Raw genomic sequence first — 18,552 nt, forward strand, 5'->3', positions numbered from 1 at the left:
TAAATTGAAATGTGAGGAAAAAATAATGTTGAACAGCAGTTGGAAGGCTCGACGTAGGAGGCAGAACAGCATATGGGCTCGCTGGGCTGAGCAGATGAGCACAGCATGGAAGGGTAAGGTGGTAGCAGGGAGGGAGAGGGAGGCTGGAGAACAGCACAGAACGAACAGAAAACCACGACAGAATTCAATTAAGTATAAGGAGAAGCACCTCAAGCCTGAGAGATGGGAGGAAGGGTTGGAATCATCTCCCTGCTGCTTCTGTGCTTCCAGCTTGATGCATCAATTTTTAAAATCTCCTCTTAGCTCTGCCCTGCCTGCTGGGCTCTCTTCGTGCTTCAGCTCTCCCACCTAGTGGCCACCTGAGCCTTCGATTGCTGCGGGTCTGGCTGGGCACCCGGGCCCTGTGCGCTCCCAGCTGTCCCAGGCACGCTTGGCTCTGCAGCCCTTGCCCCAGAACTGGAGCTTGTCTGGAGTGCTGCTGTCCTTCTCCAGGCCCCTGCCCTCGGGAAGGATGATCAGCTTGTTGGGTATATGGGGGCCCCTCATTCCATGGCCTGCAGGGGTCATGCTGTTGTTTTCTCACCTCCAAGAGGGATGTGTAGGGGTAAAAGCAGAGCAGCACTGTGGAATTGTGTTGGGAGGTGAGGGAGCCTCTCTGCTGCCCATGGGCTGGTAGTGGAGTCCCTGCTGTGCTCATGCTTGGGATAAGCTGCTGTCATAACTCCTGAAAGGCAAACAAACGGTGCCACAGGTGGGGACACCTCCCACTAGAGCAAATGGCTCAAAGTCCTGTCCAGCCAGGCCTTTCTAAAGATGGTGCATGCACCACCTCTCTGGACAACCTGTTCTAGTCTTTTACCACTCTCATTGTAAAAAACTTCTTCCTTACATTCCATACAATTCCTGTTTTCTCAGGAAATGTAGGTATAAGTTGTTCTGCCTAGTACAACTCAAAGGAGAAGGAAACAGCTTCTGTATAATACTAATACCCCCTCACAGGTTAGGAAAACTACCAGGGCCAGGTGCCCCCCGAGCCTCTGGGCTGACAGAAGAGCAGCCAAGGCAGGGGGAATGCACTGCAGTGTGGAAGAGGAAGGCAGCTGCCTTGTGTCCTGTTTCCCCTCCCCTCTGCTATGACTGAACTGTACACAGGGGCTGTTACTGAAGGAACAGAAGCCTCTCTGTCTTAATACTAAACCTCAGCCTTTTTTAAAATTAAGACCTTCCCCCTAAAGGCAACTTCCAGACCTGCAAGAATTTTGAAGTTTACAAGCCAGGTTTTCTGGAGCCTCTGAAAAGAATTGGTTCCTAGTAATGCAGTATTGTGCAATCTCGCTAAAAAGTCTTTACTTACCTTGCAGGGTCTCTGTACTGCTCTCATCCAAACCACATCCTTTAGCTTCAAACTGTGACAAAACAGCTGTCTTAGACCACTTCAAAACTAATGCAAGGGACTGTGATGAGAAGCATTTTATAAAGATGAAGTTGTCTCTCAACAGTGATCACTGTCACTGGAGCAGGGACAGCATTTGCCATGTATTTTTTAGATACTACAGGATCAGTATTTATTTCTCCTGAACTACATAGTTTTGTATCTCCAAATAATGTGGTGCATAACTCTGGCATAGGCAGAGAATGTACATCAGTGGAAAACTTTGACTGTAAATTCCCAGTCTCAAAGCAAAGCTAAGTAATACTCTTAAGTATTTTGACCTATACTTAAGAGTGAATGGCATGGCTTTCCAGGGGGAAAGAAGCTGTACCAACAAGAACACAATATTCAAAGAGTGTTTTTCTTTTTTTTTTAATAAAATACTATCATGTTCATATCTATACAAATAATTATTACAACTATTAAACAAAGTATTACATTTAACAATAGAAATCTCAGAACTCTGAACAAGATCAGGGTTTGGGATATTTACACCTGAATGCAACACATTTGTAAAAAGATGTCAAAATAAACAGAGCAAGATCTTATTTACAATTGGAAGATGATGTTCCTGTTCATTCATTATAGATTTCTACTGCAGAGTTCCCATTTTCCATTACAAAATAGTAAGGACTTTCCACTGGGACCGTATCCAAGTCATTTACAGCTGTATAAAACAGAAGCACAGCAGAATACTCTGGACTGAATATAAATAATTTACATTGTGGAGGGCAACAGCATCTCTGATTAATCTCCTGTGGCAAAATCCATATTTGCTTCCCTTCTCACAGTGAGCAGGCAGGAACAGGGTCCAACCCCCCATGAGCTCTGTTGTTTCACACCTGTGATTGCCAGAACAGCAGCACATATTGCAAATGTGAAAACCTTGTAAAGATACTTCTGGTGAGGCAGAAAAAAAAGCCTTTTAAAAAAAATTAATCTCAGAAAAACCAGTATCAACAAATAATGAATGGTGTCTGTGTAACTAAGCAGGGCTTGCTCGCAGAGAGTATGAATTTGTGTTGTCAGGACTGAAAATCTCTGCTAAATCTTTCACCACGGAGTAACCTACTCTGAGTGGGAATAAAGCCCTGGTGCTCTGAGGTTTCCAATTTATGGATGGCAGAAGCAGTAGGAAATTGAAAACACTCTCACACAAACCTGTGTCTGCTACCCATGCTGGATCATGGCAGTGGGAGAAGGGAACAGCAGTAGGTGGTAACAGGTCAGGTGATAGCAAGGAATGGAGCTCCTTACAGCACTGTATCAGAAAAACAAATATGACTGATCTGGTATAAACCGATTCAATTCTACTCTGTCTTGCCAGTGAAAGTGGGATCATTATTAAAGCGAGGAGCATGAAACTTACTAGGGGAACAGCAAAAGATGACAGCTCTTAGCACACTCAGTCATCCAGAAACAGCGGGAGTTTACTGAGTCCTTGAGCCAGGACTGCACAAGTACCTCAGAGAAACGTGAAAAGACAACAGGACACCAGAAATAATTAAAGGGCCCCTCTTCTCCAGCCATGCCCTCTGCAAGTTGCCCTGCCACACGACTTATTTCCTGCAACAGCACTACAGTCACCAACCACAGCAGCAGCAGCACAGCTTTAAAGTGCAGTAGGAAATCTGTGCAAAGTTCAGGAGGCTCTGGACTCGCACAGTGCATTTATTTTTTTTTCAGAGAGGTGCTCTTCCACCTGGGCAGCAGCACAGGAGCTGGAAGCATGAGCTGGAAAACCCATCCCAGTAAGGCTCAGCCCCCAGCTCAAATCACTTCAGTTCTTATTTTCTTTAACTGTTCCTAAATAAGGTCCTTTCTCTCAAGAAAAAGGTATATAAATACTAACACATTTATATTTTATTGCCTGCTTTCAGTTTAGTCTATCTCTGCTCTTACTCTCCTAGGCTGTTTAAGGGACTAATATGGACTACACTGACATATGTTGGGCAATAATAAATAATATTGGGCAATCCAGCCCAATATTATTTATTATTGTTTGTTGGAGTCATTTAGGCCAAGCTGAAACCCACAGCCACACAATGCCTGTCAGCTGTGGCAGTCCCACCCCAGAGGTAGTGCCCAACCTTTCCCTTCCACTGCTGATTTTTCTAAATTAAGCAGTACTGGGTATTTTTCTTTCCTTCAAAGCCAAAACAAACCCTGTATAAGTAGCCTTCAAAAAAAAGTATTATGGAAGAGAAAATGCAATTCTCAGGCTAACAAATCACAGCTAAACCCACAAAATCTTTTCCAAGTACATCTTGAAAAACAAAGGAACCGTTAATTGCTGGGTAGTCTTCAGGAGAAAAAGATAAATGTTGACATTGATGCTTGCTGAAGAAAATGGATTTGCTTGTCAAATGGTTTTCATAACAAGTAAACCAGAATCATTCCATCTGCAGAAGCTCCTTTTTCAAACTGCCCTCTCCAAGCACAGGTCAAGGTAAGGTGAGCTTTATCAACCTGATGGCTAAGCACAAGTTCAGTGGGAGGGGAAAGGGAAAATAAAGAAAAGAAGGATGTGTAAGATGTTGCAATTGCTCCTCTTCTTTAGAGCAGAACCTGAGGCCCTGGGGAAACACTGAGACACCAACATGTCAGTGCCACAAACTTACCTACAAAACTAAGTGCAAGAAGCCTGGTGGATGTGGAATGCCAGGCAAGATTAGTTTACAGTGACAAGGAAAACCCCAAACAATTTAATAATTAAAAACTAACAGAAATTTAACGTCTAATTTCCTCTCTTTCGGTGTGAAATATCCAGTCCCTCCACTGTTCCTCCTAAAGGCAAAAGAGTGTGGATATGTGAGAAGATGAAACCCACAAGCTGCTCTCAAACCAGGGGACCAGGCCAGGCCCAGCATTCAAAGCCCATCTTGGACAGTCAAGCAGACCAAAAGGCTACACAACAGATCCAATTTTCCTTTAATTAAAGTTACCTGAAGGCCAGTCAGCAGTGTAAATATCAGAATTTGGATGAATGTGTTGATACGAAGCCCTTGCAGAGAGGTCTGCCTATCTTTCTTCTCACAGCAGTCTCCTGATCCCACACCAGCGGGATCATTTAGTGTCACTTACAGCATGTAAAGGGACTCACACAGAACTTCAACAGAAATTGCCATGTTCAAGGAAGGGAATGAAATGATATTTCTCCATCCTGGTCTCGTCAGGTTTCAGAAAAAGCCCTGAGAAGGACGAGAAGGTGCCCTGTCACAACAAAACACAATCCTCCAGAGAAGACCAAGGGTCACACAGTAAGTACTTCTCAGCCACACACCGCAAAATCGTGCAGTTCCTGCAAAATCCCAGCAGTCTCTGTATGGCTGAAATGCCTGTGCTGTGATTCCCTGCACAGCAGGCATCCTGTGAGCAAGGAGGAGCTGGTTTTGGTTGTCTTTGTAAACAGAAAGGGGGCACACAAAAGTCACTGACACAGTTACTGCCTCTTCAGAAAATGATGTACAGTGTGAAAAAACCCCAATTTAAATCACAGCTGACATATTCTATTGTGAATACTCGGGACTGCACTTAACCTTGAGACAACAGCAGTAAATATGGAGGAATAAGAGAATAGAACAGGTATCTCAGTTGAAAGGGACCTACGGAGATCATCCACTCCAGCTGCTTGGCGTGCCTCCATCCACTTCAGGACTCAGCATGTTGTCCAGATGCCTCTTAAACATGATTGTGGCATCAACCACCTCTCTAGCAAGCTTGTTCCAGTGTCTGAGCACCCTCCTGGTAAACAAATGCTTCCTAATGTCCAGTCTGAATCTCCCTTGGTGCCTCTTTGAGCCATTCCCATGTGTCCTGTCAGTGGATCCCAGGGAGAAGAGATCAGCACCTCCCTCTCCACTTCTCCTGTCAGGGAGCTGCAGAGAGCAAGGAGGTTGACTGTCTATCCAGATCCATCTCCAAAGCATCCGTCAACAGCATGTCCAAGTTTGGTATCATCAGCAAACTTGCCAATGGTGTGTTCAACTCCTGCATCCAGATCAGTGATAAATACATTGGATAGAACTGACCCTGGAACTGAGCCCCGAGCAACACTGCTGGTGACCAGTAGCCAGCCAGACCAGTAGCCCCATTCACTGTAAGTCCTTTGAGCTCTGCCCTTCAGCCAGTTCTTCACCCAGCACACCATGAACCTGTTCATCCCACAGCTGGACAGCTTGTGCAGATGGATGCTGTGAGGGACAGTATCCAAAGCATTACTAAAATGCAGAAAAATTACACCCACTGCCTTCCCTTCACCCACTAGGTGGGTGGCCTTATCACAGAAGAGTATCAAATTAGCTAGACAGGACTTTAACTTTGTGAACCCGTGTTGCCTGTGCCTGATGGCTGCATTATTCCTTAAACTTCTTTCAACAGCACCCAGTATAATCTTCATGATTTTCCCAGGAACCCAGGCTAGACTCACAGTCTGTAGTTCCCTGGATTCTTCCCTCCTGCCCTTTCTGTAGACTGGAATAACACTGGCTACCTTCCCATGAGCAGGGACCTGTCCAGACTCCCAGACCTTCAGTAGATGACCGAGCAGGGTCCTGCTGTATGTCCTGCTTGCTCCTTCAGTACTCTGGGATGAATCCTGTCTGGCCAAGTGGATCTGTGGACATTCAAGTGTTGCAACAGGTTTAAGTTTATAAGCTCTCTCCAGCTTTCACAGACATCATAAAGTAGTGTAGTTTTAGGAAACTAATGTGGTATTCTGTGAAAGTCTGGAATGATAAGCAGGATTAGCAGCTTTATATAATAAAAGTCCTGGAAGCCAGGTCTTAATTTTTCACTAGTTTGTCCTGAAAGCCAAACCCATTGCTGCACACAGAATGCCATTTAAAGAGAGCAAGAATGGGCAGGTTTGCTTCCCTCCTCAAAGACCACACAAGTGTGTAATGCACAGAGTGGCTCCTGCTTCAATCCCCCTATCCTTACCATCCAGAACCCATGGAACAGTCACTGTTACGGAACTCACCTCACCATCTGAGGCAGACCCTTTGAGACCCACTGCACCAGAGACACCCCTTTGGTCGAGTCTCAGCAGGGCACACCCAGACCTGCAGCTGGCTGTCAGTTTGAGGCTGAGAACTGACTCATTCCTAACCCCTGCCCCCTGCAAAGGCCAGTGGCTGCCACTTGGTCAGTGACTGCTCTGTGGCAGAGAGAAGCTGCCTTGCTGTGAACTGAAATACTCAATTATTTATTAGAAACAGAGAACTGATCCACCACTTAGATTTAGTGTCTTAAGATAAGCTCCACCTGAATTAAACAAGGAATCCCAACCACGATCAGAACTGTTTTGCTTCACCTTTGCAGGAAAACACCAGACCCCAAATTACAAGAGCAGAGACATTGTCAGGACAGACTACAGACACAGCCCAATTAGTTTTAATTTTAAAGCCTTCGTACTTTCCTGGATCAGTGTAAAAGGGCTTAGCAAAACCAAAATCTGGGCAGCCAAGCTGTGGAAAACTGTTTCAGGTCCCTCTTTGTGGGTCCTGTTCTTGGACATGGAGGAATATCTTCCTTTCCACCTTTCAAAGAAAAAGAAACAAAACAAAACAAAGAATCCCAGGGCACCTGCTCCTCCCCATGCCCCCACCAGAGCTTCTGACAGGTCCCAGGAGCAAGATGACGCACTGACGGTCAACACACAAGAATTTCAAGCTTGGAGACGACTGCATGCAAGGGAACCTCAAGTTACCATGTTGTTTGAAGAATCAAACCCAGAATGGTATTTCCAAACACATAAAAGACATATTTCTGCCCTGTTAGGAGAAAAAGCACACTGCAGAGACATTAAATAAATAAAATTTACCTAATTCTTCCCTTTCCTTTAAAAGAAATGGGACCAAAATTTGTTAAAGTACTGGAGACTCAGCCAGCGCACACATATTCACTTCTTCTCTCATGCATCTACAAACATCATCCTTCCTCAAATCCCAATGTCTTCTGTGTGTTTCACTCTCAACACATCCATGTTCATCCATGTCCCTCCTTCAGCCACACAGGTTTAGGTAAAAGGTGCATTCAAGTGCAGAGTACTGATATTAACTCAGGCTCAATCCTATCAGCAATATCAAGTAAAAACTGTGCCCCAGGAATCCCCACTCATTTTGTGGGATGCGACAGGCTGAGGTCCCCTCCCATGTGCTGCCTGGTACAACAAAGGGCTGTCACTCACAGAAAGCAGAAAGCTGGTGTTAGAGCATGGGCCAAAGAAAAGTGGAGGGGAAAAAAGAAAAGGACATTAAGAAGGTGCTAAACAAGGTACAAAACCCACCCTGAGGTAACTTGCAGCAACCAACACTGAAATGGCAACAAACACGGCTGCTGTCTCTGCTGACTGCACCAGGAGTTGTGAGCTACACTAAAACATTGACTGAGCTCAGCAGTAACTGAAGCCACAGTTGAAGCAGATCCAAACAAGATTCTTAGAAACAGAAAGTCATGGGTTAAAGAAATCTAAATTTTCTAAAACAGTATTTTTAATTGCTGACCATGGGAGCACACAGTAATTTTCACCATGTAAAGTAAGCCTTAAGTCAAGTGTATGTGACAAGCTTCAGTCAGACAAAAGCTGCACAACAAATGCCTTTTCCAATCAGCACTGGGTTAACACAGACTTGACTTGTGTTGAGGCTCTTGAAGATATTTTACAAAGGAAAAAGTGAAACCCAAACCATTTCAAGCTCCTGTGCAGTTTCAGGTAAACACATCAGGAACAAACCGATACCTGTAGCACTTGTTTCCTGTCTCCCATACGGATGCTCTCACTCCATGCACTACTGGGGGCAGCCCTTACCTTGGGACAATCAGACATCAAACTTGATTGTTGGAAAATCAACAACCAATATTTGCACAGCTCTCAATGTTGCATCCTTACTGTTTCCTAGTAAGCAAGCATTGCTATAGGCACTGGTGCTTTAGAGTTAGTAAGGTGGGTGGAAATACAACGTGTATATAAATATGGAAAGTACCATCTACATACATTCAGGCAAACAAACAGTGATGCTATGAATGGTCTCTCCAGGGGTGCCAGTAAGATCCACTTCCTTCTTCTTAAATATATAAACAACACATCAGACCAGAAGTCAGTCTGCCAGTTTTCATACAGCGGAGCTGCAGTCGTGACCTAAAATATGGCTTATATTGTGGGCAGGGCGGTTTGAGGGCTGCTTGGAAGAATCTGAAGCAGATGTGTTTGCAATAGAAAGCAAAGGTGACATCGCTGAGCCATCTGGAGGAAGAGCTGTGGCTATTTCTGGAAACAAAGAAGTTAAGTTAAAATTGGATAAGTGCGATGTGTTGGTCATGTGCATTGGTGGCATATCTGGAAGCAAAGGAAAACTCGGCTGAGCAAAACCAACAGGCCTGGGAGGAGACAGAATGGATCCAAATCGATTGTTTAAACCTCCACTGCTCGGCTTCTCCGTGCTTGGGTTCGGAAACATTTGATTGGGAAAGTAAGGGATAGAAATGTCATTGGAGAGGGTAGGGTGGGCAGGAGAGTAAGGTGGATAGAAGGATGGCAGTGTATTTTGAGGATCAACTGGGATTAGAGCTGGTGTCCGAGTGGCACTAGGCTGAGTGACTGGTGGGATGAAAGAAGCGTTAGCATTTATTGGTGGATTCATGCCACCCTCCGGAATAAAAGGGAATCCAAAATTCTGGGAGAGAGTATGTTGGTCAGGGGCTGCGTTGTCGTTGGACACTTGAGGGCCATCAGACATAAATCGGACAATGCTTCCTCTTTTTTCTATCGTGGACTGTTGGCGCCCAAGGATCATGCTGCCACTGGTGGACAGAGGAAGATGGGGAAGACTAGGGTCAAAGACATTTCCGTGTCTCTGATTGCCGGATCGATTCCTTTCGGGCTGACGTATTTTAGAACCTCCATTGTCTTGCAGAGGATGCCTTGAGCGCTGAGTGACCGAAGAATTTGGCTGACGAACAGAAGGCTGCCCTTGCTCGCCATTTCCGTGAGAAACTGCAGGGTGAGGGTGAGTTGGCCTCGCAACTCCATGCATATTGCTGGAAACGGGTGTGTTCATGTGGTTCTTAGTTCCATGACTGTCTGTCATCCTCATGGGGTTGGACTTCTGCACAGAGATGTTTGGGCTTGTATTGCGACCCTGAATGTCTCCTGAGGAAGAAGAACTCGAAAAAGGAATAGTCAATGAGCTGTTCCTTGTGTTAATTGCCCCAATGGACATGTCACAGCTTTCCCTGCTCTGGCCATCACCATCCCTTCGGATGTGGACACTCTCTCGTGCTGGGGGACAGTTGTACTCAATTGTGGAGGAGGCACCGCACTGCGTGTTCCTTTGATGTTCTGGGATTGATCTTTGGCTTCCACTGACTTGATCTCCAAGGTGAGGGGCGAGCAAGCTCTGCATGAAACTTTGGTGGCATGTGTTTTCATTCTCCCTTGATGGCAGGGTATTCCCCGTTGGAATACCCTGTACTGGCGGGTAGGGCAGTCTCTTCTGTCTCTCTATGGATGGTGCAGCATTCTGACCAATTCGGAATGCTTGTGACTGCATGCCCCGGAGGGATGACACAGAATTGCCAATTTCACTGTTTCTTGAAGCCTGTACATCAAAATTGCCCGGCGGTTGCTGATTGGGTCCAGAGGGCTTAAATGTTTGGCAGTCAGAAAGACGCTGCACATCCGAGCCAACTGTGTGGTCAACTGACAAGCGGCCCTGCATATTATGAATCGCCAACCCTTTATTTCTAGAAACATCAAGATAGCTTCTCATTTCAAGCTGGTCAGAAACCCTAGGGCCTTGAAGAGATATTCCTATTCTCTGCTCCGAATTAGAGGGTGTCTTCCCAATGAGGGCCTCAGCAGAGTAGCTGGAAACTCTGTTTCTTTCCTGCCTGTGAGGGGTGCATGTCATATCTGATGGTCTGGTTACAATGCTGGCCTGGGACACCATTTGCTGCTCTAAGCCCCTCGAGGTCATAAGTCTTTGCATCTGATTGTGCCCCGACACATGTTCTGAAGTGGAACCTTGCTGTCTGCTGCCAACATCCTGTTGCTGTTGATGCATAATATCCTGATTGATATGGCTCTGAGGGTGGTTATGGTGGTTTCTGCTTGTTGCAGGATTTTCACAGTTCTTTTCAGGCTGGGAAGCTCCAAAGTGTTGCTGCATCTGCTGTTGCATTTGTTGGTGGTGAGGATGGGGCTGACCACCTTTCTGCCGTGTTTGATCACTTCCATGGTGTTTTTGCTGTAGAGAAAGCTGTGTGGCTTGTGTTCCCTGGATGAGATTCCGTTTCTTTTGCATCTGCACCTCCTGCTGTATCGTTCGCTGTTGGTGGACACTGTGGGGTTGAGAGTGGACGGAGTTCTCCCCATGAGTGACGTGGTGCTGCAGCTGGTACAAGTGGTGCCTCTCTCTTAGCTGCCCAGCCTGCTGCTGCTTCAAGTACGGGTGATTACTGTGAAGGTGAGAGATGCCTTGGGCAGGGACATGTTGAATTGGCTGCAAGTGCTGCCCTGCCTGGCCTGGCTGCTCTGAAAGTGGTGGCTGAGAACCACACTGAACTTCAGTTTGTCTCAAAGCTGGCGCTACGAAATTGCTGTTGGGTGGGAATAACCTACTGAGGCCATCAGCATGCCCTTGATTGCTCACTGGTGCCACTGAATTGGATGAATTAGGAGGAATCTGACTGACTAGCATCTGTGTTTGATCAGCAATACCCTCTGGTGCTCGGTTCATCAGCGCCATCCCCTCAAGCCTTATGGGTGCTGTCTGGCACTGCTTTTGCCTCTTTGCTGTAGAAAGCAGAAGGTCATCCTGAACGGCCCTCTTGGCAGAGTCTTTGCGACCTTCGTGGTTTTGCTGCTTTAAGTGTGATTCCTGCAGCTGGGGAGCCTGCATGGTGCTTGCCCTGATAGCATTCAGTTGCTCCTGAGCATATTCACTCATCAGAGCAGGTCCCGGAGATGGATTGATGTATGTGCTAGATGGAAGGGAGAGGCTCACAGTTGCAGGGACACTTGCAGGCTCTGAAGACTGGGATAAACTCGAGCAACTCACCAGGGGATGGACAATGCGGCTCTGGTGTATCAGATTATTCACGCTTAGACTGGTTATGCTGGGTGTCTGGGAAGTGGAAATCTGCAAAGGAGTGTTTGATGTTTCCACACCTCCTACAGAGCAGCTTGGCTTCTCAACCTGCCTGTCGACATTTGTCTGTACTGTTTCATGAGCACTGAATTTGTTCGGTGCTGCTTCCAGCGGCCCTGCGTTGTTTTCTTTCACTGACTGAGGTTTAAAAGGCTGTTGCTCTCTCTCCAAAGGTGCAACCTCAGACTTAGAGATGATATCCCTTGTGTTAACCTGTATTCCCCCTCCACCTTTCTCAAGGCTTTCCTGGTCAAAAATAGCTCTCGCTGCAAGAGCTACTATGTCAGTCTGTTCTGAAAATGTGCAGCTGTTACAGGTACTGGTTGAGGTGCTGCTTGTGAGATCTTCTCTGGTGGTGTCTGGCAGCATAGATGCAACTGAGAAGCCTCGACTGCTGCCAGAGCTGGTTGACATCGGGGAGTCTGCCTGCCTGCTAGTGATAAGGGAAGCACTGACTACTTCCTGATCAGAGATGCAGGAGTGATGCGGGGAGAGAGTGTCACTTTCTGTGTTCATCAGCAAGAGTTCCTGCTTCTCAGGCAAATCAACATTTGATTCTGCTGATTTAGAGTTTTCCATAGGAAAATTAGAATGCTCCCCCTGAACAGTAAACGAAGAGGTTTTTTCCACAGCTGTTCTTTCTTTTGTGAGATCAGACAGCATTTTGGTTAGACCCTGTCCTTCCAACAAGTCTGCATCTTGCATTACCACTGAGGAATCCTGTGCAATGTTGCAGGACTCCGAATTCACTCCTGCCTTGGAAGCGTGACCTGCTGTGTTGCTCTGTGCTACCAAAGTCCCAGCAACCTGCAAATGTGTCACCTGTGCTTCTTTACGAGAGGATGTTAAGGTGTTTGGAGGTTCACAGGGTTTGGGAGACTCCGACAAGGCAGAGGCAGTTGGCGGGTGGCTCTGAGATCCCTGGGCCTGCTGGCGAGGAGCAGCATCTTTGGCCGCTGGTGGAGCGAGCAGCAGCTGCTCTGACACCACAGACTCCAGCGGTGAGGAAGCAGATGCCTCTGCTGAGCTCGGCTCGGGAGCAGAGGGGGTTTTCACTGCCTGTTCAGAGCTCGCAGCCTCTTTGGAAGGAGAGTCAGAAACGCTGACGCCGCTCGCTGCAGCCGCGCCGCCCGCCTGCGATGTGGTTACAGCCTGTGATGCTGCCGGGGCGTTTTCTGGCGGCCCTTCGCCATTTGAAGGCTTTGCCACCGTTTCCACAGGAGCACAGTCCACCTTCCCTGCATCTTTGCAAGGAACTGCTGGGCAAGACACTTTATTATTGACTGCTTGGTGTTTCTTTGTGCTTGGCTTTTTGTTTGTCCTTTTTGATTTTGCACTGGATGGCAAGCCAGCAGCCGCTTTTTGCGGAGAAGCATTTATGGAATTAGATGCGCTGGTTAATACCGAAACCTCTGCAGGCACTGAAGATGCCACAGAAGTTGGCAATGACACACAGTTGACTGTGGCAATCTGGTTATTGACAGTTGCAGGATTGGTGGGGTGGCTGAGAGACAAGTGCAAGCAGCTCTGCCCAGCCATTTGCGATATGCTTTGATTGAGGTTAGCTAAAGCACCAAATGTATTGAGGGCAACATTGGTATTTGGATCCTCGCTGGTGGTGGGCTGAATAATTTGCATAGGGGCTTGGTTTGAAGCTCCGGATGAAGACATCACAGGCTGCAATGCGAAAAGCTGCCCATTTAATGAGATAGTCTGAGGATGCTGTTGATTGGACATTGTCACTGAAAATGTCTGCGCAGAGCTAGAAGATGGCAAAGAAGATGGCCTTGGTAATATATGGACAAGGTGTTTCCCTCCAAAAGTCTGTGGAAGAGAGGCATTTTGCATGGAGCCACTGGAGTTGGCGACTGCAGTCGGCCCGTTCATGGGAACTCTTACAGAAGAAGAAGGCTGAGCAGACAGGAGGGGAAGAGGATTCTGATTTGCAGCTTGTATAATTACAATTTGCTGACTAACATTTTGGCTGGGAACTTCGGCTCTCACAATGGGCGGGCACGGAGCAGGGTTTGGAGGCTGGAGAATGATGACATTCTGGTTAGCTGGTGCTCCTGTCACAGCTGAGGCGACTGGCTGAGCCATCTGAATCACCTGCATAGCTGAGTTTAATGGAAGGATATTTCCTGCAGCCTGAGCTTTAACCTGTGGCTGGCTGATTAAAGGCTGTATAGGTACGGGTGGGCACGAGGGCACGGTAACTACAATCTGTTCAGCTGCCTGGCCATCCCCAGGCAGAGAAGCATGCAAACTGATACTTGTAGTCAAAGGCCTGCTGTGGGCAGAAGACACAGTCCCAGCACCATTGACTGGCTCGTTGAGGAGGGCAGTCATTATCCCGGATGGCGTTTGGCTCAGCGGCTGAACAGTGTTTCCTGCCAGCTGCAAAGTTGTCCACGTGGTCTGTGTGTTCCCAGCTGAAGGCATCCGGGTAAGGCTACTCATGTTTTTCAAGTCTGAAGTGCCAACACCTGAAGAGCCTGAAAAAGACCAGCAGTTTTCCAGGGGACTGACAGCCAGAGTGCTTATTGCTGTCACAGCCTTAACTCCTTCTGCTGCAGACGTCACAGGCGTCCCAGCACTGCTGACCATGTCCGTACTTCTGAGGACCTTTACAGAAGAGCAGCTCTCTGCAGTAGACAGTCTCACAGGTGGCACACAAGCTGTGTCTGTGGTTGAAATAGCACAGCTCTCCTGGACGTCACTCCTGGAATTGTGTGTATTTGAGCAAGTTGCATTCACCTGTTGAACTTGGGAGGCTTCCACGGAGGCACTGGAAGGAAGGCTAGCTCCCTGCGGGAGTGTTCTCTTTGTTGATTTAGTGCCCTCCTCATCATTTTTACTTTTGGGGGGATTTTGCTCATTCTGTGGTGCATTACTTGAAGAACACTGCAGTTCCTGTTCTGTTGCAGGTTGAGGTGTGCTCTGTGAGCTGGCAGGAGCAGCGGCGGGCACACCTCGCTCGCTCTCCGGGGTGGAGAGCTCAGGAACATTCCCTGCTGGAGCTGTCTGAGCGGATACCAGCGGAGAAACTGTAGGTTGCGTCCATGGCTTATTTTCTGTGGGATAAATGCTAGCAATTGTCACAGGAGTCACTAGGTTGCAAGTTCTCTGAACTGGCACAACATTGGCTGTTTGCTTTTGTAAATTATGACCAACATTAAACGTTATTCCCTGCACAGATGCTCCCTGGTTATTTCCATTGGGTTGAGTCCCATTTGAATAGACAATGATGTTCTTCTGAACCTGATCACTGGGAATAACAACCGAGACTTTGGCATTTTTGAGGTTTCCTTTCCAGTGGATTGTAGGATCATCATACAGGCAAATATCATTTGCTTTCAGTAGCTCGATGTATCTCCCATTTTCCTTTTGCAGTTCGTCCAACTGTTTCCGGAGCTTTTTTATCTCTTCAGCTACAAAACAGTGAGAGCACTCCATTACATCAGCACCAGAGCAAATAATGAAATAATGTTACCACATGACTTAGAGAGTAAACACTGTGTAGCAATGAAATAAATTGCTGAAATAATTTGAACAAATCGTTAATAATGTATGTTCTTTTCAAATGGTTAGCACAACCTAAGTGAAGACTCTTGTCCTGATAAATCTCTCTACTGAGTGGGGAAGTGAATGAATTTCACAGACTATTCTATTACCGATAGCTGGATATGTCAAATTACTTAAAAAAAAACATCAGGACTAACTTGGATGAAACTGAATGCTAATCAAAATTGTTTAATTCCCGAAGGAGAGACAAGCACATGAATCTTTTTCTTTTTCCTGCTTTTTTGCAAACACCAAAACTGTTTTTATTTAGTTGTTAATATCACAGCTTTCCAGGAGAATTAAGTTTCATTACATCTAAAAATTACAGCCAAAATGAAATACAAAGCATTTGTGTAAAGCCACAAAACTGGCAACGCTCTTGAAAGATGGCTCACCAAACTGGGAAAATCACAATAAAACAGAAAGAAAAATCACAAACTACAAGATTAGCTTTGAGATGATTTCTGTCATACTTCTATCACTGTACTTTTACACATCTATTCAAGTAAATTTTATATGATGCATTGTATTTTTATAAAACGAGCCATTTTAACTTTTACAGCTTTTCAAAGGAAAAAAAAGAAGGTTTGTGAATGAAGGAAGATTCATCTTTTCGATTAAAAAAAATCTAACTGAAGTTTGTCAGAAATCATTCTGGTCACTACAGTAGAATAAACTGGGACAGAATTTACCAGATGATGCCACATCACCTATAAGCTCTCTAATTACTCATAGCTATGTGCAAGAATACTCACTTGGGCATTCAATTGGCTTTTTGTTTCAAGATATTCTAAGCAGCTGTATTTTTCCTATATGTGCATGATGTCTTGGGATTCCCGTTTGTGGATCCAGGCTTTGTTGTTCGTCAGTACAGAGACACAGAAGAAGTGAGGGACAGAAATTCTAGAGCCCCCAGCAGCATCTGTACTTACCCTGCTCATTGCTCCCTCCATTTAACAGAAGTTCATCATTCTGTCTTTTCATTTCTGTTATATACTTAAAGGCCTGATCCAGGATCATGTTCTTGCTCTGCAAAAGAAAACACACAGGACAAAGGTCTAGAATTTGTAAAGCCATTAGTGATGAGGCTGCACTTTTTCCAAGAGGTCTTTACTTTAAAAATATGCTCTGAATGTCACGAGGTAGGGTTTGTTTTCTTTTAGTTTGGGTTGAGTTTTTTTGGAGGTTGTTTATGCAAGATGAACTACAGGTTTTTTGAGTGATACTGACTCTAAAATGCCATGAGATTTTACAGAATAACATTTTCAATGCTGGAGCCGACACTTCCTGATGCCCAGAGGTGGATAATACTAAGGCCACAGATCCTGAACAGCCAGCACCATTTCTTGTTCATCAGCCCAAAATTCATGTTCACTAATAAACATACACATCACATGAAATTTCCAGAATACTGCCTTGTAAATATTTTATTAGGAAAGAAACAAACATGAAACAACTACCCAGGGAGGTATATGCATAATTCTGAAAGTAGTATACTGGGGAATATGGGAAAAGAAAATAACCCATCCACAATCATCTTTTTATGAAACTATGCTTATTCTGCCTGCACAACCTTTGTTCACTTCTTAATTTCTTCCACTGTTCGGTAGGAAGATTCCTCTGTCTTGAAAAAGATGCTTCTGTGCATCAACCTCAGACCATTTGTTTTGCTTCATCTTTTGCAAGCAGGGTGTCTTAAATTACTATTATTATAATTTCAGTTTCTGAATTGTTTTCAGGCCCTTATATGAAAGATGACAAAAATAAGAAGTCATATGCAACACTTTCAGATAAAATGCTCAAATCTGTGTAATTACATTTATGTGACCCTGCACTTCCAAATAGGAATTCTATTACAAACAGTCTTTTAAATACTAATAACTGGTAATATTTTCAAGCATATTAATTCAGACAGTTTTGCCTTGTTGCTAATACAAACAGTAAAATTAGTATTTATACTTCTATGGACAAAGAAACATTTAAACATTTGACAGGAAACTTGTATGCACCTCTGGATGGACACTCACCTGCTTAAGTGCTGGCGAGCAGGGAATGAGTTCTCCAATTCTGTTTATCCCAGCATTAATCTTCTTCTTTCGATGTCTCTCCACTAAGCAAAAATAATACGGACTGTGTCAGCTGGTTGGGCAAGTCAGCACAACAGCAGCACAACTAGGACAATGTAAGGGCTCATTAATACATTATTTCATTACACACTGGAACCCGGAATAACCTGAGTGAGGAAAAAATTCCCCTAAAGTAAACCTCAGTTATCGAATTAATACTCAGTGGAAACGAGAGCTGTAATGTAAGGAGCAATATCTTTAAAAGGTGGAGATATTTTGGACCCCTTCATGAAAAAGAAAAGTCCCTACAAGTCAAAATTCAGGTTTTGAAACTGCTTTCTAAGACAGTTTCATGACATCCTTTTCATGAGGCAGATTGAATAAATTTAGGCACACAGAAAGCAAATGAACAAACATTATGGAAAGAATCAGTTTCAGATTTGGGAAGCAAACCCATGCCTCTTAAATACTAATGTCAAATTTAGCACCAAAAGAGAAATAATGTAGATTTTATCAGTCTCCAGGCTTAATTTTAAATTTATATTGACAGAGCAGCCAGCCAACACTGAACATAGCTGCACTTTAGCTTTATGGATTATCTGTTACTCTTTACTATGTCCAAAGTTTTAACTGTTCCACAAGGTCTACCTGACTGGGACTAAAGACAATACTGAATGAAGAGTACTTCCAGTTAATTACCTGTTTTGGAGAAGGTCAGAAAATACTTCATTTATAGTCCTTTAGTGACATCATTTACCTATTCAATAGGTCTGAATATGGCAGAAAGGGTCTACACTTGAAGTCTAGGAGTGTACATACCTCTGGGCATGTTTTTTACAGACAGTATTTCTGTTTTCCATCCACCACAGTCAGCCTCTTTCAAATATAGTTAGCTCTCATGTAGCTATTTTTTTTTACTGAAATATTTTCATGCTCTATTTAAAATTAAAACTATTAGATGTCTTTTTTCAAAAAAAAAACCTGGAAAAAATTCTGTCATGGCTCTGTCAGGATTCAAACCATTGTGTTGTTCATTCATTGTGCTGAATGAACCTTTTTATTTGTGCAGTTGTTCTGCTTTTGGTGGCACACAGAAACAAACTATGACCTTCAGGTGAGTGTATTTCAGTTTGCTCCTTTACAGAAGACTCACTAATTTAATTTAAACAGTCTTATTTCAGTAGCCTGTCACTTCAATTTACTGCTCTCAAACTGGTTTTTTTTTTGTATTTCAGGAGAGACTGCTGGTGTTGACAGAGACAGGCCTAAATACACTAAACACAGCAAGACAAAGTTTCTTAGGCAAGAAATTTACCATATTAATTAGAGCAGCTCTGTA

At 44.8% G+C, this 18,552-nt stretch overlaps 2 protein-coding genes across 8 annotated transcripts in view; one reads left to right on the top strand and one right to left on the bottom strand.

The window, feature by feature from the left end:
• Positions 1-9,595, top strand: part of SIDT1 (SID1 transmembrane family member 1) — a 50,447-nt gene extending 40,852 nt beyond the window's left edge. The window contains exon 26 of the mRNA XM_032098649.1: positions 9,349-9,595. Coding sequence (XP_031954540.1) covers positions 9,349-9,360 — 12 coding nt within the window. The 3' untranslated portion in view covers positions 9,361-9,595. The remainder of the gene's footprint in view (positions 1-9,348) is intronic.
• The window catches only part of USF3 (upstream transcription factor family member 3), a 33,988-nt gene continuing 17,224 nt past the window's right edge, over positions 1,789-18,552 (bottom strand). For all 7 annotated transcript variants that reach the window (XM_032098640.1, XM_032098639.1, XM_032098641.1 and 4 more), the window contains 3 exons: positions 17,175-17,257; positions 16,080-16,176; positions 1,789-15,014 (listed from right to left, as the gene is read on the bottom strand). In XM_032098640.1, coding sequence (XP_031954531.1) covers positions 8,548-15,014; positions 16,080-16,176; positions 17,175-17,257 — 6,647 coding nt within the window. In that variant the 3' untranslated portion in view covers positions 1,789-8,547. The remainder of the gene's footprint in view (positions 15,015-16,079; positions 16,177-17,174; positions 17,258-18,552) is intronic.

Source organism: Corvus moneduloides, chromosome 2, assembly GCF_009650955.1.
Source record: "Corvus moneduloides isolate bCorMon1 chromosome 2, bCorMon1.pri, whole genome shotgun sequence".
In the NCBI taxonomy this organism is placed as follows: Eukaryota; Metazoa; Chordata; class Aves; order Passeriformes; family Corvidae; genus Corvus; species Corvus moneduloides.